Source organism: Fonsecaea erecta (assembly GCF_001651985.1).
Source record: "Fonsecaea erecta strain CBS 125763 chromosome Unknown Scaff5, whole genome shotgun sequence".
Classification (NCBI taxonomy): domain Eukaryota; kingdom Fungi; phylum Ascomycota; class Eurotiomycetes; order Chaetothyriales; family Herpotrichiellaceae; genus Fonsecaea; species Fonsecaea erecta.
The window spans coordinates 2,653,661-2,675,113 of NW_017387248.1; the positions used below are offsets into that span (position 1 = coordinate 2,653,661).

The window sequence follows — 21,453 nt, forward strand, 5'->3', positions numbered from 1 at the left end:
GGAATTTCCAAAAAACATACGACAAACATGGGACAGGGCAAGTTTGACCACCTTCCGCTCGCCAATAAAGGCCCGCTAAAAGTGCCCCTCTATGGCCGCGTACTGCTTGATAACCCTTTTTACAACAAGGGGACATGCTTCACATCGCAGGAACGTCTAGACTTCGGCCTCAAGGGTCTCCTGCCAACCAATATCCAGAAACTCGATGAACAGGTCATGCGTGCCTATCAGCAGTACTGCAATCAGCCAGATGACCTCTCCAAAAACACCTTCATGACCTCAATGGCTGAGCAAAATACGGTGCTCTACTATCGTCTGATTCAAGACCACCTGCGAGAAATGTTCAGTATCATCTACACTCCAACCGAAGGTGATGCCATAGAGAATTACTCTCGAATCTTCCGCAGACCGGATGGTTGCTTTTTGAGCATCAAACACCCCGACGAGGTAGAGGAGCGACTGAGTAAGTTTGTTCAACAGAAAGACCCCGAGGGGGGGGTCGACTACATCGTGGTCAGTGATGGAGAAGAGATCCTGGGCATCGGCGATCAAGGGGTTGGAGGCATCCTGATTAGCGTGGCCAAGTTGGCTCTGATGACCATTTGTGGTGGAATGCATCCAAATCGTACTCTTCCAGTCGTCCTCGACACAGGCACAGACAACGAAAAACTCCTGAATGACAAACTCTATCTCGGACACCACTTTAGACGTGTCCGAGGTGAAGAATATGACAATTTTTGCGACAGATTTATCCACACAGCCAAAAAGCTGTTCCCCAAGGCTTATGTCCACTTCGAGGACTTTGGTCTTCCCAATGCCCGAAGGCTGCTCGACAAATATCGCAGTGAATTCCCTGTTTTCAATGACGATATTCAAGGGACGGGGTGTGTGACTCTGGCTGCGATCATGGCCGGCTTGCATATCAATGGGGCCAAGATGTCGGACTTGAGAGTGGTTATTTTTGGGGCTGGGACTGCCGGGTGTGGAATTGCCGAGCAAGTACAAGCGGCCATCGCCACTCAGTCCGACAAGAGTAAAGAAGATGTTGCGCACCAAATATGGTAGGACTCTCCGCGATCATGAAGGAGGAACTGACCGTTTCAGGTGTGTTGATAAACCGGGTCTGCTTCTTGACGACATGGAAGACACTCTCTCGATTGCACAGAAACCCTTTGCGCGCAAGGCGTCCGAGTGGCAAGGTAAAGACACCAAATCCCTCGAATCCATCATCGCCGAGGTCAAACCTCATGTCCTGATAGGGACATCCACAGTCCCCGGCGCTTTCACCAAAGGAGCTGTGCAGGAGATGGCAAAACACGTTGAAAGGCCAATAATATTACCTCTTAGCAACCCTACACGTCTCCATGAGGCCAAGCCGGAAGACCTCATCTACTGGACGGATGGTCGAGCTCTCGTTGCTACAGGCTCGCCGTTTCCGCCTGTCAAGCACAATGGTAGGGAGATCGAGGTGGCGGAATGCAATAACTCTGTCTGCTTCCCCGGCATAGGTTTGGGCGGCGTTTTGTGTCGGACAAAACTCGTGACAGATAAGATGCTCGTCGCAGCGGTGACTGCACTGGCCAAGGAAGCTCCTGCCATGCAGGATCCTGAAAAGGCCCTTGTTCCAGGCGTCGAACAGGCTAGGCCAGTCAGCGTCAAGATCGCAATGGCAGTTATTCGATGTGCTCTGGAGGACGGGCTTGCACAGGCGACAGATATTCCTGTCGACTCTGATGAGGAACTGCAAGAATGGGTGGAGGCACAGATGTGGGATCCTGTATACCGACCGTACGTGAGGCCTTGAGATGCAGAATGAACCAGCCTTTCAAGATGGGACAAACGTATTCGTATCGCAGGAACCATCGTGCGCCTGTCGGGCCTCGATCTGGGACTCTTGTTCTCATCAGTATCCCTTTCCAGGGCCACCTCACAGGATAACCGAGTATGCATTTTGGGGCACAGTGTCGGCGCACATTTACAGTCTCCTATGGAATATAAGGGACTTCATGGGCAGATCAAGCTCTAATAAAAGCTAGGCCGAGTTTTCCTTTGAGTACTTGCGAATGTGATGGGATTTGCAGGACATTTGAGATATCACCGACATTTCGTTGCTGCGGACAAGATATTTAATCATCCAATGAAAGATGATATGTGAACTTCGAGACAGAATATTCTGTCCTGAGCATTGCTCGGAAAAGGTTTAATCCCTGAGATCCATGCGCCCCGACCAGAAAAACGTGATTGATATCATCTTTATTATCAGGCGCTTTATCTCTGATCACTGCTGCGAGATCAATGCTTCGAGCCGCTCGATCACAACGTCGTCCACCTCGAGATACCCAGTGGCTCTGGTTTCCGCTCGGCGATGGTTTGAACGCTCAAATGGAAGCCTCAGCGCATGACCAGGAAGGGTAGGAGTCGTATGGAAAGCAGTGATAAGATTGCCGACCTCGCGCTTGAAATCAGCCATAGGCCTGAATTTTGCTGGGTCAATAGCCATGATGAAGTATCCAAATTCTTCAAGATTTGGTGGCAGTGCAGGGGACCCGGCCAGGATGCCCAGTAGTTGAACCGCAATGGCTAAACCACTTCCTTTTGCACCACCCCATACAGCCAAGGCTCCCTTCAATGCCTGCTCAGGATCGGTTGTCATTTCTCCGTTCTCATCGAATGCTGTATCCGGGGGCAACTGCTCGTTTTTGCGAATAGCCAGCATCACTTGCGCATGAATGATCCGAGAGGTTCCAATGTCGTAGATGATTGGGACGCCATCAGTGGGGACCCCGATGCAGAAAGGGTTGGTGCCAACCAGAGGTTTGTAGGTGCCTTCCGGAGCCACCCAGGGGCTGCAGTTCGAGGCGATGACGGTTACAAGGTCCTCGGCCGCCGCCATCTCAGCATAGTAGGATAACATCCCAGTATAGTAGGTGTTGTTGGCTCCCACGGCTGAAACACCACAAGCTTTGGCCTTTTCGATTGCCACCTTCGTCGCCTTGTGGGCCACCAGATAGCCAAGAGTGTCCTTGCCATTGAGCTGGGATGTTGTGGGCGAATCCGAGGTCACTTCAATGGCAGATGATGGCATCTTACCGGACAGTCTATCAGCAATACTCAGAATTCGCGCGAGTCCGGCGATACCGTAGCCTCGGAGCTCGCTGTCAAGCAGATGGTCGCGGATCGTGGGAATGTCCTCTTCCTGGTACCCAATCTTGCGCAGAGCCTGGTCCGCCAACTGCTGAGCTTCCTCAAACCCGATCTTCATTTTGACGCCACGTAGAAATTAAAGATATCTAGATTAGTGTGAGGTCTTCATCAGGGAGTTCCCCATTTAAGCACCTACAAGAGTGTTTCTGAGAGTGTAGATAGATGGCTGATCAGATTTGGGGAAATTTGGAGCAAACGGGCTGAGTCCGCCGAGGCCCACTCCCTTGTTGCCCTCTTTGTATTTCCCCGTTTTTCACGGGATTGGAGGCAGGGAGTCGAACGGGCGGTTGGCGAAAACACATCCTCTTACAAATTGCAACATTTCTCTGCGCGAAGCATCTGACGCCAACAAGGTACTTTCCACAGTGGCAGAGTCCCCGGCGAAATTCCAAGTCGAGCGGAAGTGGTTCTTTCGATGGGCTGCAACCTAGGACAGGTTTCCCCAAGACCCATCGGAAGAAGCCTCACTTGCCCAAGAGTCAACCACTGCGTAAGCCTATCCTGTTCCGCAAAATTTGACATTTTGAGTCGAGTCAGTCCAAATCAAACCTTGGGGACTGCGATCTGGTCGATCCATATATGTCACCTGCATGCGTCGTACCAGCGGTTCAGCCTGTTAGCGCCTGGCTCAGCAGAGAATGCTCTGTAGCACATTATTAATATTTGAGCCAATATACAATGGTTCCACTGGTTCAGCTCTGATTAGCATCGGCGAAGCTCAACGCAAAGTCACCCAAACTTTGACTTGTTCAGGCATATATATTGCAGGATGCTATGACTCGTAACTTATAGCCTGATGCCAGGGTCGATAGCCGTACATTTACAGTAGACATCGTCGCGATCTCTGCCATACCGACATCAAACCTCAGAATGGTCGCTCTCTCAGCTTTGACCAATCTGATCAATGCGATAGGTATTTCCATTGCGAGTGCCGCTCCGCCTCCTGCTAGATCCATCCAACCCAGGGATTGCCTTGCCTCTACACCCCTCCCACGGAGTATCACACCAGAAGGTTGTTACGACACAGTCAAAGTCGGCTGGGGCGATGTTGTGGTCAACCGAACTATCAATATATGTTATCCGTACTTGGAGCCCACGTGTGAGAGAATCGCCAAAGCTACGCTTGCAAAATGGATGGATTTCTGTGAGCAGTGGGACGCAACAGGTCATAATGTGGTCAAAACCTGTCAGTGGAAAAAGAACAAACCGTACACCACTTACAAAGATGCTCCCAAGCATGACGACCGTCAGAACATGCCTTATAGAGTGCCAGGTCCCTTACGATGTTGCCCACCGCCATATGAAGGGATGGATGTGGCAAAATTCTACATGCACAATAGTTTGTGTAGGATGTGGAGGGTCAAAAATGATGGAGAATACCGGTTTTACTCCCAGAACTTCCCATTGTACGGGATATTCGACGAGAAGTACAACTACGAAAACATGAACATCTGGTCCTATGACGATCAAACAGACACTTCCGATCACATTACCCTCCTGGATGAAAAAGCGAGGGAGGATCTCAAAACCGACTACTTCCCCCTGACACTGAAAGAACTGATCGACGAAGAGAACGAGGAAAAGAAGACTGAGAAGAAGCACCACCATCTCTCGCCGTTCTACTAAGAAAAAGCACGACAGGGCAACCATTAAGCCCCTCCAGCTGTTGTTGCTTGTTTCTTGTGCACTGGAAGCACGGAATGATCGGTTTTACTTTCGGGGGATGAGGACTGGAGTTGAGCTGGTGTAGTTCATCCCCTCCTTCTGATGTAATCCTACGGCAGCTGTTCCCTGGATCTGCCCACTTCATCCATGTCGCTGTTCGATAGCAGGGAAGGATCGTTGTTCAAGTGACCTGCCATAACTCGTTGCTCTGGTCGTGGCATCGGTATATCATATATCACAAAGTTGACTGGCCGATGATCCGTTGAGACGACGACAAGGGAGCCGGAAGCCGTCTTAATACATTTACTTAAAGAGGCTTGGTACCCTTGGGTTCTTGCATGGATTCGTACTTGTCATGTTCAGACATCGTAAGCCATTGAAATTGATTGTACAACTCTGACTCGGTTGCCAGAGTGCCACACTAAAGGTGTGGGAAGAACAAATGGTAGGATTCTCGACCGTTAACGACCCGGTGCGCGTGGATCACAGAAAGTTGTGGACGTTCATTCTACTTAATCGAAGAGACCTCGCGTGCTAAAAGATCCTTAAATCAATGTGGTATGATCTTTGTCAGGACTTCCTCTACCAATAACCATAATTTTCAGTGACACTGGTACTGTATCCCAAAAGCTACACGACTTATGTCGGGGACGCCTCGATCCCTCCGAACGCACAGATGGCTCGGTCAAATCTGACTCTTTACCTACGTGCGGAGTGACAACTTTCTTACCCATACTCGGTTGAATGAGTCCTACCCACTCCAGTATTCTGAGCAGCCATATTGAAAAAGTCTGTAATACAGAACCTCTTCATCTACCGGGAAGTGAGTCCGAAGGACTGTCGATTGATACTTCCCAACGCGAACAGCTCCATGCCTGATACAGTTGGTTTTGGGATTGCATATGACAGAATATGAACATGAGCTCCAAATTATGAATTTCAAAGTTGACAATATCTGAGGAACTGCCCTAGATGGGCGACTTACTGATAAGGCACACGAATCGATCAACAAATATCTTTCGTGGACGGCCTATAACTACTCTGGGTACTTACATTTCTGCTACGATACTAGCCCCTTCAAGGCTATCAATCTCAACAGCAGCACCCCTTCAAACCTTTTCTTTCCGGATCGGGTGGAGCCTACAAACCATATGTCCCTTAGTGCCTATGTTTATGTCTGTCTCACTTAAAAATAGCCTCTCCTGGACCAATATTTTTGGAGGCATAACTAAATATATTGTGATATGGAAATCGGCATCACTCGCTACATGATGCTCCTGGGCGGATCCCGCGTTCCAAACCTTCTGGACTACCTGCCAGTTGGGGATGTGCTATTTGCCAACTGAGCGATTAACCTATAACTATACATCATTGCTCGCTGTAGCTAACTACCCTACCGTGTGACCCCTGCACCTGTCGCACGCGATTCGCTCCGACCTCGAGCACAGTACCCCCAATATTCTCTTTCTTCGTGATGAGATCGACAATCGTCTGCGCGACCTTATCAGCAGGCACCCAGGCATCGGTCTGCTCATCGAACCAGGTCAACTTGTCTGACGTCCATAGGGGTGTCTTGACACAGCCAGGGGCCATAACATTGACTCGGATATTAAATTGTGGCTCCATGCCCGCAAGCGATCGCGCGAAGTCCGACATGGCATTTTTGCTTGCCGCGTACATTGGGGTCTGTGTAAGTGCAAGCTGTGCTGCTATGGAGGACACTATGACCACCGCGCCATGGCCGAGCTTCTGTCGAAGAAAATAGACAATGGCGAGCTGGTAGCTCGTATCGCGTGAGTGACGTTGATCTATAATGCTTGAGATGTTGATAAAGCACCTCCTTTCCTGTGTTGAAATGCCAGAAGTTGGACCAGGGCTGGAGACAGTAAGCGAAGGCAAGGGGCTGGGATCGGCGAGAAGATACCTACAGGCTCAAAGACACCAGTTCAAGGAACAACGATATCGAGACTTCCAAATTCTTTTATGGCGAATCGAAACTGTTCTGCAGCTGGTCCGACTTGGTGACATCTGTTCTGATGAACTTGGCTTTCCCTAGCCCTGCGCTGGATTGTTTGACCACATCTTCAGCCTCGGGTCTCAATGCCAGGTCTACGATAACGACATTACTTTAGCTGTCCAGCAGGGTTTTGATCAGTTCCAAGCAAAATACCCGATAGGCGTCCTGTAACAAGTGCTGTTTTACCTTCCAGGTTTATAGCCATGCTGTTAGTTTGGTAGAGAACCACAGGTTGACGAATCTCTTGAAAGACTGCTGGGCTATGACTGACCTATCTTGAGGGCATCGATGTGTCTATAAGACGAGAGAAAGAAGCGGAACCGCTCTAGTAGACCAGTGCGGCGTACACCTCTTCACCCTTACGAATGCTCAGCTACGGTTAAGAGGTCTGCATGATATTGCATCACAGCAAAAGGATAACCCGGACAAGAGTAGAGGCGAAATTTGTTGAGCTTGCCTCTCCTCAATCTCTCGGAATAGACTACAAGGAGATCAAGACTGAATTCTCTGTCCGAAAAGTGCAGCTATTGCAAGGAGCTGCAGTCTCTCCTCTCATTGCAACAAGTCGTTGAAGGGGTGCAGATAATGAAAAAAGTCCTCCGGTAGCGTAGAACGAACGCGGAGTGCATTCAATGTTGACATCCCTTGGTCATAAGCATTGTGCAGATCACTCCTTCCCTTCATAGCACTGGACTGGCATATACACGACCTCCAAAACATGACCATCTGGATCTTCAAAGTTGCGGATATACATTCCTGAATTCTGCTCAGCTTTCTTTTGCGCTTCATTCCTTCCGCGGATATCGACATCCACACCGCTCCCGGCTGCTTTGTTCACCATGGTGTCTACAGCTTCTTTGCTCTCCTGGCTGATGCAAAAAATCATCTGCGCTGTGGTCTTCGCATTTGCCATTGACTTATTTGGTGGTAGGAAGCTCTCGAAGAAATCATGGCAAAGTAGCATGATTTTAATCGGCGACTCATGTGGATTCGTGAAGTGGGTTAGAATAGGGAGAGAAATCATGGCGGAAGTGGAATTGGAAAAGGTGTGGTTCTGAACAAAGCCTAGCGAGGTATAGAAGGCAATTGAGCGAGCGAGATCGCTCACTGGGAGGTTAAGAAAAGTGGTCTGCGCGTATGGCATGGTGTTGAAGAGCGTGTTATGGCGATATGTGCTGTCAGTGAGGTATTTCGTTTGGGCGGTGAATGAAGTCTACCGTTCAAGGTTGTACAGACCTGCTATGCACTTCCTTATACTTCGGAACTCACCCGGGGTCGGTGCAACTTCATATCCTCGTATTCGCTTTCCCCCTCGTCCCTTATCCACTACAGGCATTTCTACCTGAGGAAGCCTACACATTCTTGACGTGTAAGTACCTGCGTGTAGGTAGAGAGTGTGGATGCCTGTCGCCGAGCGCCTAAAAGGGACGTTACCAATTAGGAGAGAAGTTAGATAGGCAGCGGCAAGGCAGACACACGCCCCTACTGCCGGTCTTGAGGAGGTGGCCCCGGGAATATCGGAAATGTCCTCTGAGCTGCCAGTCAGTTTGACTGGCTTTCTACCGCCAGAATGACGAATTTTCATTCTGATGTATATGGTAACCTAAGTGTTTGCAAGCCTCTCACGTTGTGTTATGGCGTGACCTGTCCGCGGGCCAGTCACATACCTGGGTATACCAGATATAATCAGAGGCACAATCAGCAGGAACAAACCGATATCAGTAGGCTCTATCCACAACAGAGGCAGAAAGATAAGGTACCCAAATAAGGGTTACTCGATACGCGTCGGTTCGGGAGGATAAATAGTACTGGGTACGGTGTGCATTATAATTAGTGTCTATAGATCCTATTAGGCGAAGGAGGATATTGTTGCCAATTTCATCTCCGCTGACTGCTGGGAACAGTTCGGATTCAAACGGGAGAGGAACAGCAAGTGGCATATGAACTGATATACAGTCTCAGATATTAGAGTGCCTTGATACGATTGCGCCTTTTCACGTTATACTAAAGGTCTGAACGATACGGAGGGGTCATGGTCTTAGACTAGAGTTGAAGCATAAGGAACTCCGACCAAATATCTATTGCGAGCACATCCTTCTTCGGACTTCGTATATTTCAGCTTCCTCGTTGCGCTGCGGCGATTCGGTTTTATGTATATCACAAGCCCAAGACTTCATTAAATGCCAACTCCAGTTGCAGAAAGAGTATTAGTATAGACAACCGGCTTCCAGAGAACCGGGGGCTTTCATAAGCCATGGGTCTTGTCACCACACTCCAGATAGAGAAATCGTTCATCTCGATATTTGACATTCTCGAAAGTTTGGATAACTTTATGACGGCCGCAGAATGAACTCGGAACCGCTAAAAACATGGACGAATACATTTTGGTACGATCTTGAGCACTGACAGGACAGGTCAGGAAACTCGGGAATCCAATCACAATCTATAAGGACTCAATTTATATTTTCGAGCCCCTTTTCTTGGATTTCCAACCACTGCGCATGCTTCCACCATCAATCTCTATCACGTTTCCGGTGATATGGTTAGATCCGCGGCTGGAAAGGAATAGTACCAGGCCAGCAAAATCCTCGGGAGTGCCTATTCTGCCGGTAGGTTGCGTACTCAGGAAGAATTCAAGGCTCTTCTGAATGCCGAAGTTCGACATTCTAGAGGGAAACAGCCCACTGCATATCGGTTCGAGTTAGTTCATTTAGAGTGTACCAAATGGCCCTTGAAGTTGACTCACGGGCAGATACAGTTGACCAAGATATTCTTTGGGGCGAATTGCGAGGCCTGTTGCCTAGACAGATGAATACAAGCTGCTTTTGAGGGACCGTCTGCAAAATGTAAGTATCCGCCCGTGGGTGAAAGGAATTTGAAGGCGAAGACATACAGCTATAAGCTCCACTTCCTGCAACTGATAGACCGCCTTCTCCAGTGGCGGTAGGGTCGCCCGTCGAAAGCCCAGCAATAGATGCCAAATTGATGACTCTAGAAGGCTCACTCCCTGAAGCGCTCTTTTGGAGAAGCGGGACGAGCCTGGTACAATTTCAGCATAAAAATCACAGCCTTTCGTCAGGAAGGGCGTACGCTATGGTCAAGTAGAAGATTGCCTTCACGTTCAATGCCATAATTTTGTCCCAGCCGTGTTCGGGAAAATCATCAGAGGGCGCTCCCCTATTCCAGTATGTGAGCGCGCATCAATTGTGACTGACTGTGAAGGCATTTGCTTGTAAGTTGTGCCTTACCAAGTAGCCCCAGAATTGTTGATCAAGACCGTCAAAATATCTGTGCGGCTCTTGACTTCTGCTGCCAATCGGTCGCAGCCAGCTTTGTCTTTGAGGTCGGCGACAATATATTCGCACTTGCCGGGGCCAAGGTTATTTAACCTTGCAGCGCACTATGAATTATATCTCAGCTGAAAGGTTCGTAACCGCTTGTGAATGCTCTCGCTCACCCGTTTCAACTCGGACTCCTTTCGACTAGCTATAAAGACTTTAGCGCCGTTCTGCACATATGCTTGCGCGGCGATTTCGCCTAAGCCAGAGGCGCCTCCAGTAATTAGAGCAACATGATGGTCAAATTTGAAGAGGTTCTGTGCTCGAAGATCTGCCTGGAGTTCCATGCTGGCCGATTGTGTAGATCTCAGTGTTCTGGATACGGCTATCGGAATCCTAGAGCGATTCCAGCTGAAATCAAATAGCGAAGCTTTCGCAAGCGAAACTATTATCCCATTGATATTTGGATTCAAAAAGTCAATGGATCTGGTGTTTACTTTAGCATATAAACCGGCCTCATTCCCGAGGCGGGGTGACGGCTATTACCAAATTTGAAGCAATCAACGCCAACCTCGGTTCTAATTTTCGCGGGACCCAAGGATAACTTACCTGGTGCAGAGCTTCGATTACCGAGGCTGCCCTCCAGGACTTTGATACTCTATAGCATCATCGATGGTACGGGTTGAAAATTCTATGGCGAAGCCTTTTACACGTTCGTGGACCTGATCAGATTTAGAACACTGCCTCTATTTCTTCTCTAGGCTGCGTTAGGCGTCATCTATGTTCATTACACCGATATCATCGATACGAGATTTCCGTGAATGCACTTCTTTGTCACCATCAGAGGCTTGCTGGAGAACAAACGCTTTTATGCCATACTCAGACGGCACCTGCGGCTAGCCTTCTCGCCACGCAGATCGATTTTAAGCTGAATTAAGCCCCGTACTGTAGACTAGCCCGTATCCAGCAGCGTCTGGCGGTCCTCAGGTGAAAATTCCACCAATCTGGCCGCCAAAATTCCGTCAGAGAAGCTTATTCCTAAGACGAGCGGCGGAGATGAAGTCCAGAAAGTCCTTCTCTACCCTCTTTACGGCAACGCGCAACTCATCTGATCTAACTCGAAACGACGTTCCCCTGGACAATTCGTAGTTATTCTCGATGTGTGTCAAAATTGGCGCGGGAGCTATGTTTCCGACGGAGTGGGTGTTGTGCTTCCCGTCCCTGCCCTAGCTGATCTGTCATCTTGTTCTCAACCGCCGCGAGAAAACATGTTACGCTATTATATGAAATGAGAAACTACAATCCAGCTCCTTAAGGTACGAGATTGATGATAATTGACATTGTACCCTTGGTTCTGAACTCCATAGTGTATTTCTCCTACATTACGAGACCCATGCGAATAGAGGATCACGAGGCAAGCTATGCAACGGGCTTGATGTTCACCCCCACAATGACAGCTGTGGAGAGCGGGGCAAAATGCGGGGAACGAAGGCGGGAAGGCGCTCATTTACAAGGATACTCACCGGTAGTCAATCACTGCGACTTGCGTCTTACGCGTCACTTAGGTCAAGGACATAAAGGCGTTCTACCAAGAGAAAAGACTTACTTGTGTGCATTAATACTGGGCAATAATCCACTTTTTTTTGGCAGTTGGTCTTTCGAATTGCGCTTAGAACTCGCATTATCGACAATGTTATCCCAAGACAATATGTCCACAATGCTCAAGTCGTGTCTGGTGTATCCAGAGACCTCAATTACCGTAGGACTTGGATATGGTTGTGTCCTCATTCTGACGACAGTCCTAGGTTAGTTACCAGGTTATGGGGTTTTCCGATCCGCTGGTAATGACAGTATTGTAGGGATCTTCTGGACTTACCATAACAAGGGTTTCTGGACATCATCCTCCGCCAATGCGAAATGGATTGCCAGTCCAAAGGGGAAACCGTTTACTGGAAACCTTCATGAACTCAGAACTAATGGCGCAGCCAGTTGCGAGGCCTGGTATTCCCTGTATAAAAGATACGGACCCGCTTTCGAAATGACTGTCCCATTCTTTCGCATGCACATAATCAACCACCCCACTTATCTTGAGCATATCCAGAAATTCAACAGCAAAAACTACGTGCGCGGCAGATTCGCTCGGAACATGTTTGGGCCCCTTCATAGAGGTGGTATATTTGTTGCAGACGGCTTGGAATGGCAAACGCAGCGTAAAGCAGCCTCGCGTGCATTCAGCAAGCGTAACTTCGAGACTCACATCACACAATCTGTTCATTATTGGCTGGATATTCTTCTAAGTCTACTGTCTAACTTGGCCAAAGAGGAAAGAGAGTTTGACTTCCAGGAACTTATGGGCCGTCTTATGTTCTGCCTCTTTCTACGGATTGCATTTCATGAGGATAGACTTGCTTGGGGTATCATGTCAGATGATCCCAAGTGCCTGGAATCGAAACCAGATTACGTCGAGGCCTTCGACCAGGCTACCCATTGTGAGTACCTATCTTGGCTTCTTCATATTAATCTATACAGTAGCTTATTCACTTGAATTACAGTATTTGACCGAAGGAGACGCGATCCACTATGGAGGGTAACCGAGAAACTCTCCGGCGAAGACGCTATTACGAAGAAAGCCGTGGATCTCTTCTATAAACAGATTGATCAGCTGATCGAGAAGCGTCTCAATCTAATGGAGAATGGCTATAAGCCTAATCCAGACGACGGAGTGGACCTTCTCGACCTATTCTTACAGTCGACAAGTGATGTATATACTCTTGGTGGAATGGTATTTTCATTTCTATCAGCTGGCCGTAAGTGACAACATTGCGAACTTGGATGTATTAATAACTCTGTATCGCCATAGGGGATACAACGACATATAATGTTTCATGGTTTATGAAGGAAATTCACCACAGAAAAAACCAACATCTAAACGCGTTGATGAAAATTCGAGCTGAGGCAGATAATCTTGGCTTCGCTGATAGCTACCTTGGCTATACTGATACGCCGGTCAGTCAGGAACTCAGAGCATATCATAACTATCAAAATAACCGTGCTTACCATTTGCTTCTCAGAGACTGCGTTTTACAAATGCTATGTGGGACGAGTGCACTCGACTGAACACAGTATCACCGGCGGGCCAATTGGAAGCGGCTGAGGACGATATTCTACCCGCTGTGCCCGAGTTAAAAATGCCTCCTCGTCGAATTAAGAAGTATGTATTCTCTACGTACTTGCTAGTTGGTGAGTTGATGTTGACGGAAGAGCTTGTATAGAGGTGATGTTGTCAGCTATCAGAACTATGTTATGGCACGCATGCCAGAAATCTGGGGAGAGAATGCGGCCGTCTTCAACCCATATCGATGGCTTAAGGATAATGGCGAAAGCATCTCATACAGCCCATTCAGTAGGTACAGAGACCTACCCCCAAAGCAAAGACTATTTTGCTCACCGACGCTATCATTTACAGAATATCACGCTTGGAATGCTGGGCCGCGCAGCTGTCTGGGACGTCTACTCGCCACTTACGAGGGTATTACGATTACAGTTGCGATCCTCCAGCGCTTCGATATAATCCTATCGGATGATAATAGGACGTATGAGCCGCTGGCTGCTCTGAACATGGTATGGCTATTGTTTCCCCTCCCTTAGTGAAACTGCTGGGCGTGCTGACTATGGCTTCCCGGTAGGGCATTCGAGGTGGCCTTCCCATGCGAGTGAGGGAAAGAAAGGACTCTAAAGCTTAGAGGTCTGCATTGGACTCTTGGGGCTGAATATCGGAGAGATTCTCATAGCTACAAAGCTGTTGTAAACCGCAGACCTTCAAGGACTATGTGTCGCTGTTAAGGTAACCACCCAAGGTAGTTAAGAGTACTTCCTGCTCACAACTCCAACGACTCCATTACTTGCAGGACACTGAATCGAATTCACACCCATTCCTCTCGGAAGAGGCTAACTTGGCTCAATACTCTGGTTGATATTAGAGTTACTTCCCGCTTCTTTGTACTTCGACTCATTGCCGATCCTAGTCTGAGTGGCTGGGCCGAAACGACTAACAGCTGTTGATGATCCGCGCCTCTGGTTGGCAAAACAAGAGCTGCGTCGCTCGGACACCTCGCCTTCAGCTTTGAGCCTGCCAAGATTCTTCTCAGAATTTTAGTTCCAAATACTCTTCAATGAAAACAGCATATCCATTTCTTCCAGTGTACGCTGGTTAGTATCCAGATAAAGGGCCCAGACCATAGGGTTGGTGATTGTGGTGCAGGCAGCCAAGATCCACAGTGTCTTCTTGCCCAGGCTCTGAAGTTTGACAGGGCACTAGAGCGTCAACCATCCGTTCCCAATAGACCAGCCCACGACTCCCCATGCGTTGCCTTTGGTACGAATCTCGAGGGGGGAGATTTCAGCGGTGTATAGCCACGGTACGGTCAACCATGTCACTCCGAACACAAAGGTGCAGACGTATACAATCGACATGACGGGATGCGATAGCTGGTGGCCTTTCCGAGGTCTCCCGGAGCTCGGGCATCTTGGCCAAGTCTAGAGAATCCGCCAGTGAGAGCCATAGTAATAACTTGGCCAATCGATCCCCTCTAGCAAGTCCAGCGCCGGCTAATCCTGTTCGGCGTGAAAACGTAGATGAGAGTGTAGAACATGTAGAAGATGTTGTTCATGCCCGCAATCCATTACCGTTTCGAGGAACTCATTCCGGCAATTTCAAAGATTTTGGGAGCGTAAATGGCAACACCCGCAATACTGATCTACTCCTATTTGACCTGTGGCCAGATCACTAATTGAACTCGCCGCCCGGTGTGGAGGGTGCCAGACCGCGCCTCAAAGAGCATATAAAGGTAGGTCTACTGGTGGAAATGACTGCGCTCGTATTGACAGGGTCGGATTATGTCCTGGAGTTCGACCCATGCGAGCTCTTTCTCCTCTAGAGTTGAATTCCCTCGGAGCCTACTAGGATGTCACGAGCTTCGTCTTCCCTACCTATCTTCATATGTTAACTGGAGAGTCACCCAAAATTTCCCACTTCCTTGTCAAGGCCAAGAGCTTTTAAGATCATAACTTAAATGGAATGGTATACCCAAAGTCTTCAGCTATAACACAGATTGAGCCTTAACTTACATTCGAACGATAACGGTGTAAAAGACAGTGCTCCCGAAACCGTCTGCAATAGCTAGGGAATTGTTTCTATCAATGCCAGAAGAATTTCTACTTTCAGGCTGGCAAAGACTTTCCAGGCGCCTTAGCCACTTTGCAAACCATAAGCGGAGTAGACAAGAACCTAGCTATCCATCTTCAGAGATTCTCGCCAAGATATCCACCTGTTAGACACTTTCTCCTACTGCCGTAACCTCACTGGGCGGTCACCTTTTGCGAAGAGCTCAAGAAATTTAAGTCACACCTCAGTAGTTTTGTAGGCTTTTCGACCGGGGTAGAAGCTGGCCGTAAAGGACACTCTAGCCTCGGATTATTCCCGGCTTCTCTGAGTGTTTTCATGAATTACGTATATATAAAGGACCTGTTACCAACGTCCCTTATTTTGCAGATCGGGCTTATTGCCCTCGCTGGCGGATGGGATGCTCCTGAGGTCTTCGATATGAGCATTGAGGAAATAGCCTCGCAGCTGTTCACTCGTCAAATCCTTGGCTCCACTGATGCGCCCTTTGCAACTCTTTGTCCCACAGTTGCATTGGAAAGGCTGGTCCATTTCCCACTCAGTGCTGGGGTAGAAGAACGTCAACATATCGCCGGGAGATATGCCCTTCGGGTTTCCATTTTTATCCCGGCGTGCTGCAACCCTGACTTCAATCACGGGCTCCTCAGAATTTGGGACCACGTGGAATTCCAAACTCGGCTCACAGCTGTGATTTATATATAGGAAGTCGCAGTTCAGCTCGACATGCTTGTTCTCGGACACTTGGACGCTTGACCAGCGTTTATGGTCCGCAAAAGTCAAGGGGGGACTGGTGAGCCGGGCCATAAGCGCTCCAGGTGGAAGGGAGGTGGTTGACACACTGTAAGAGCTGAAATTGCCCGGACGATAGATAACATTGACGATGGAGGGATGTGTCGGTTGCTGAAAAGGTGATGTCGAAGTAGAAGGAGCTCCTTCTGAAGCTATTATTGCGTCCATGATTCCAGAGCGTTGACCTGCCTCAGAAGTAATCAAGTTAAAAGGAGTGGAAGAAAGAAGAATCTGGCCTGGGTTGGTGTTGCCTATTAATGAGAGAGTGTTGTTTCCTCAATTCCTGGGTGGAGAGCACCAAGAAGCCGGCCAACACCTTGTGTGCATAACAGAATAGGGTCATGAAAGCAAACTTTTCCGAACCCTACAAGCTACAAAATCCGTGTTGCTCTTCTTATTATTCAAGCCATGTGGGCTACAGGCTCTTGAAGCCTTCATAGGGCCCTAAGACACCCATCTGTAATGGGGCCCCAGGCTTCCTAACCCAACTATATTTGCAAACCAACCTTTGAGACCTGCCCTAACCTCGGCGGACGCAAGCTTTCGGTCATCGACATCGCCTCCAACCGCGCACGTCTCTAGCCGACAAGCCCATTTACCCTACTCGGAGCCTGGTGAGCAACTGCTTGGCACCGTCAACCTGTTTCCTAGACATATGTGCCTTTCGTCCGCAGCCGAATTTGGGGAGAAAGACCCATATCGAAACAAGTTAGACGATAAGAGAGAAAGTTTCTATAGCTGAAATTCGCCCCAGCTGTACTCTTTTTTCCTATTCGCACTCGAAACCATACAACGGTAACTAGTTCCGAATCCTCCCGCTCGCAACTGTTGCTCCGGGTTGAGGGTAGACCGACTAGGCTCAGCCGACGAGCCGAGAAGAGGGAGGAGCTTTCTTATGGCAAAAGGTACGGGCCTTTTCGGCTGTGCTTTGCTACTCGAAATACTATCTTTGTCTTAGGACTTCAATAGACCCCCTACCTCGCCCCTCTTATTCAACTTTCAAATTTAGTTAGCTCAAGTACTGGGTTTTTGAGGCCCTCGATCGATCCAGAAACGGCATTAAGCAAGAATGTATATATAATTTGATATGTGTGATTACCATATTCGGAAGCTTACGGTACCGCTCTACTTATTTGTTTTGTTCGGTACAATCAATAGAGTCCAATTGATATGACGGGCGGTTTCATAATTGTCTGAATCCAGGCACCCATAGTAATGTAAAACAACAGAAAGCCTAAAGTGATCGTGGTGGGGGTAGGGTTTCAAACCTTTTGCTTCTCTCCCTCTTCACTCCCGCTTGTGGTGCTACCTCTGACGTCACCCTTAAGCCCGCCTCTTTCGGCTACACTAGCTCCAGCCATGACTTCCGCAGCACTGGTACTGTCGCCGTCTTTACCTTCGAGAGTCATCCCAGGCGCACCAGAAGAAACGGTGTTATGCTCGATATCCTCATAAGGCCGCCAGAAGTCCTTTTTGCCCTTCGCAGCACGCGTGACCCACGGTGGAAGGACTCCTCCTTCGATCTTATACGTCCAAGGGTCCTTATATTCCTTGTCCACGGGCCTGATGCGGCCATTGGAGACCTTCTCCATAATCCACACAAAGGTGTTGAGGACGATATAGCTGATGATCCCCGCGATGAGACCATACGCAATGCTGTATGTGAATGGCATAATTGCGATTGTCAGGAATGCGGGAATCGCATCACCGATATAGCGCCAGTTGATGTCCTTGGCGGCTTTGGCCCTATATTAACACTCGTGAGATGAAGCCAGAGCAAACAGCTAGCGTTCTGACTCACATGAGAGATCCAACTATGATCAGAACACATCCCGTAGCGTAGGGAGGAATTGACGCGAAGATTGGTGCAAAGAAGATAGAGATGAAAAAGCACAGTCCGGTGGTGATCGCCGTCAGACCAGTGCCGCCACCTTCGGATATACCTGCACCGCTTTCGATACTATTGCATTGTTAGCATTGATTTCGTTATGTGGAAGCCTAACGCTTCGTTCTGGTGATACCCACTATGCGGTGACAGGCGGTGTTCCGAGAAGTGCACCAATAGATATGCCGAACGCGTCAACAAGGTATGCGACAGCAGAGCCTTCGAAATCTTGGGTCTTCTCATCGATAGCACCACAGAAGCGAGCCATTGAATATAGTGTGCCGGTACAGTCGAGAATATCAACGTAGAGGAAGGTGATAAAGGCCAGGCCGAACTGTCCTCCATATCCCGAGATATCCCACTCCTGCACTGTCAAGATCTTCTCAATGGGATGGAAAGTGACGACTTTCTTAAAGAAATTGAACATGCTGTCGCCGAGCTCCGTGTACGGGAAATACGTGACTGGGGTCCCTCTCGGCCAAGATATAATGCTGACCAACAAGATGCCGAAGATAATTGCGCCCTTGACCCGGAACATCATAAGTATGACTGTGAAGAAACCGCCGCAAAAGATACCGATCCACATAGTTGGACTTCGCATTTTCTCGGACGAAGGACATAGCCCCGTGTCGTCCCTAAACTCAGGTTTGCAACCAGCCAGCTCAAGAGGGGTGGCTTGCGCGCCGACCACAGCACCGATACCAGCACTGTAGGTCAAACCGATCAGAGTCAAGTATAGCCCTATGCCGACGCCTGTGGCGAGTTTGATAGACGCGGGGATCGCGCGAGCAAGCCATTGACGCAACCCAAGTACGGTCAGGCCGACAAAGACAAAGCCTTCGACAAAGACCGCTGTAACCGCAACCTGATATGGTACAAGTCCTGATCCATGGTATCCAACAACAGTATAAGCGAACTGCGGGTTGTCAGATCAAGATCACATAACCCAGACTGATACACTAATAATCACCCATAGGCAACAACTCTATCACCCATCCGTGGACCAGGTAGAGAACTTACATAAGCGTTCAAACCCATTCCGGGGGCCAGTGCGATCGGCATGTTTGCAAAAAGGCCCATGCAGAAAGTTGTCAAGGCAGCAATGGCAGCTGTTGCAGTGACCAAATCTCGCTGGACGCCAGCTACACAGATCATGTAGTCTGGGTCGCTATCGCATAGATCAGGACTGTCGGGTGGGCAAACACAGGTGCCACCGGACTGGGACACAATTGTTGCGTTGACGCTGATAATATAGGCCATAGCGAAGAACGTTGCCATCCCAGCTCGGATTTCGGTGAAGAAATAAGTTCCCTTACGTTCCCTACGATGGCCCGAGCCATCAAGCCGAAACCGTTTGCCCACGAAGGAGCGCGCAACAGCCATATTGGCACCGTGAATCCACTCGTTGACGCCCATATTGTCGAATACACTGGGGCTGCTGACGAGAATGAAGAATACAGAAGACAAAAGGCAGACAGACTCAGCTCAAGTGTTGACCTACCTCAGGTTCATGAAGATTGTTATAATACGATGATACTGCATACATCCATTAGCCACGCCCAGCTTTAAGATCCCCCTTGGCGGAGAGGTAGATAAGAATAATCGCATGATTTGTGTGGGCATTTGTGATTGCATTCGCAAAGAGAGGATTTTCAGTGGCTCGTGAACACTCAAGCCCATCAGCCAAGGTAACAGGCGGGTTCAGTCGGACTTGGCGAGGCTTTTCGAGGCTCGGCGTGTGATAGCTATCAGGATGGTTGTTGGTCAAGTCGCCTGAGTGCCAGTCGGCAAGCGGCGATGTGCTGAGAGCATTAAGATGCAGTCTTAAATGATCTTCTTCTTCGCGAGTGACTCTAATCCGATATCGATAGGATTGCTCCAAACCCCGAATGCTAAGTCTTCCCGGGCACCGGCGACATCCTGGATACGAGGAGACAGTATCACAAATATAGTTTATAGGTTGAGGGCGGTTCAAATAAGTTAGTATTAGAATCTGTCTTGACCTTATGGTCTCTTTACTGGTGAATTATATCAACTGGCGCCGTTGATTAGGCTGAGAGAAAATATCGAGAACTTTTATATATGATGTGGAGAAGGCTCCACTTCCAGTGAAAGGAACCTTAGGTTATTTATGCCGAGGTAGATACAGCTACTAGACAAAAGTTCTCGCCCCCCACACGCGTTTTGTCCGAACGCGTACCGCGTCACGATTTCCACCACCTTTTACAATTACTCAATGGCCACGCCTAGGCGCCCTCTGGGTGAGATAGATGGTAATATTCGAAGGGGTAAGGACTTAACTCCCTATTAACGTGCAAAAATCGAAGGTGCTCGCGAGATTAGTGCGTCCTGGAACGAGATTAGTTAGGCCTTCGAAATTCCGAGATCTACGGCGCGTACGACTATTCAACTAGCTAGTAAACGAACCGATATACTTTCGCAATCACGTAGTGGTCGTCCTCCTTATCTAGAGACCTGAGATCGTCGACTTATCCTTCGTCTAGCTAGACGAAATCTAAAATAGACTTATCGGCGCCTAATTCGTGAGGCCTCTATTAAAGTCTATACTAAAACTATCGTACGTTTTCTCGTAAAATATGGAATTAAGAAGTGGGTAGCGAAGAAAAGACCTTTATTATAGAACGAGCATATTAAGAAACGATTATAGTTCTCGATCTAATACTAGAACTACGCAGAAGATGACTAGGGAAAGGTTATCTTAAGCGATAAATATTCTATCGAAAAAGACTCTAGTGCGACTAGGGTTTAGGTCTTTCGTATACCGGCTTAGAAGTGAAATAAAGAGATAATTAACTCCTAGACTAAGGGTAAGGATATCTCGATTATAATTTAGGTAGTAATTTGGATCGGCGGACGGTTAGATTTGATTATAATAGAGCGAGATACTAAGGTAAAGCGAAATAACTATTCTATATAGTCTTATATTAAAGTCCTAGACGATTAACTAAAGCGAATCTAGGTTCCTAGCCTATCAGTAATTGTCATGAATGACAAGCATATAAGCTAAGAGGTCCAAGATCTGTTATGAAATGATAGGATTCTTAGTCTTTTTAGGCGATCCCTAAGGGGCTATAGATCTCTTCCTGACATTATCCTATCATTTCATACGGAGCCTATCTCTAAGATCTACACGTGGAACGTATAGGTACGCTATACTCTCGTACTAAGCTACGCACGGTAGGCGAGGGTTCGATCCGCGTAAAAGATATAAGTTTTTTATAGCTTTTCGGATTACGTAGCTTTTGTACGTACTTGACGAGCCGTGCGTACGGGGTCTATATCCTCTCTAAGAGTCGATATCTCGGAGTACTTATTCGGACCTATCTATACGACTCGGGGGCGAGCCGCCTAGGAGGAGGGGATAATTATTATAAATAATAAGTATATAAGCTAAGAGGTCTAAGATCTATTA

The 21,453-nt window shown here is 48.3% G+C and overlaps 8 protein-coding genes across 8 annotated transcripts; 3 read left to right on the top strand and 5 right to left on the bottom strand.

The window, feature by feature from the left end:
• Nucleotides 1-27: 27 nt before the first annotated feature.
• Nucleotides 28-1,804, top strand: AYL99_07024 (malate dehydrogenase (oxaloacetate-decarboxylating); the record flags this gene model as incomplete). Its single annotated transcript, XM_018838533.1, has 2 exons — nt 28-1,061; nt 1,105-1,804. The coding sequence occupies 2 exons, from the start codon at nt 28-30 to the stop codon at nt 1,802-1,804; spliced, it is 1,734 nt and encodes a 577-aa protein (XP_018693093.1).
• A 474-nt stretch (nt 1,805-2,278) lies between these two features.
• On the bottom strand, nt 2,279-3,262 carry AYL99_07025 (hypothetical protein; the record flags this gene model as incomplete). The annotated part of the gene is made up of 1 exon (XM_018838534.1): nt 2,279-3,262. The coding sequence occupies one exon, from the start codon at nt 3,260-3,262 to the stop codon at nt 2,279-2,281; it is 984 nt and encodes a 327-aa protein (XP_018693094.1).
• Nucleotides 3,263-4,074: 812 nt separating this feature from the next.
• On the top strand, nt 4,075-4,830 carry AYL99_07026 (hypothetical protein; the record flags this gene model as incomplete). The annotated part of the gene is made up of 1 exon (XM_018838535.1): nt 4,075-4,830. The coding sequence occupies one exon, from the start codon at nt 4,075-4,077 to the stop codon at nt 4,828-4,830; it is 756 nt and encodes a 251-aa protein (XP_018693095.1).
• Nucleotides 4,831-6,224: 1,394 nt separating this feature from the next.
• Nucleotides 6,225-6,525, bottom strand: AYL99_07027 (hypothetical protein; the record flags this gene model as incomplete). The annotated part of the gene is made up of 2 exons (XM_018838536.1): nt 6,225-6,230; nt 6,283-6,525. 2 exons carry the CDS (start codon nt 6,523-6,525, stop codon nt 6,225-6,227), a joined length of 249 nt encoding a protein of 82 aa, XP_018693096.1.
• A 1,028-nt stretch (nt 6,526-7,553) lies between these two features.
• AYL99_07028 (hypothetical protein) lies at nt 7,554-8,030 on the bottom strand (the record flags this gene model as incomplete). Its single annotated transcript, XM_018838537.1, has 1 exon — nt 7,554-8,030. One exon carries the CDS (start codon nt 8,028-8,030, stop codon nt 7,554-7,556), a length of 477 nt encoding a protein of 158 aa, XP_018693097.1.
• Nucleotides 8,031-9,344: 1,314 nt separating this feature from the next.
• Nucleotides 9,345-10,511, bottom strand: AYL99_07029 (hypothetical protein; the record flags this gene model as incomplete). The annotated part of the gene is made up of 6 exons (XM_018838538.1): nt 9,345-9,570; nt 9,633-9,723; nt 9,780-9,925; nt 9,977-10,063; nt 10,135-10,286; nt 10,344-10,511. 6 exons carry the CDS (start codon nt 10,509-10,511, stop codon nt 9,345-9,347), a joined length of 870 nt encoding a protein of 289 aa, XP_018693098.1.
• A 1,361-nt stretch (nt 10,512-11,872) lies between these two features.
• Nucleotides 11,873-13,907, top strand: AYL99_07030 (hypothetical protein; the record flags this gene model as incomplete). The annotated part of the gene is made up of 8 exons (XM_018838539.1): nt 11,873-11,969; nt 12,024-12,653; nt 12,717-12,971; nt 13,025-13,170; nt 13,236-13,375; nt 13,437-13,567; nt 13,631-13,785; nt 13,851-13,907. The coding sequence occupies 8 exons, from the start codon at nt 11,873-11,875 to the stop codon at nt 13,905-13,907; spliced, it is 1,611 nt and encodes a 536-aa protein (XP_018693099.1).
• A 3,490-nt stretch (nt 13,908-17,397) lies between these two features.
• AYL99_07031 (hypothetical protein) lies at nt 17,398-19,436 on the bottom strand (the record flags this gene model as incomplete). The annotated part of the gene is made up of 4 exons (XM_018838540.1): nt 17,398-17,881; nt 17,937-18,095; nt 18,161-18,936; nt 19,041-19,436. 4 exons carry the CDS (start codon nt 19,434-19,436, stop codon nt 17,398-17,400), a joined length of 1,815 nt encoding a protein of 604 aa, XP_018693100.1.
• Nucleotides 19,437-21,453: the final 2,017 nt, after the last annotated feature.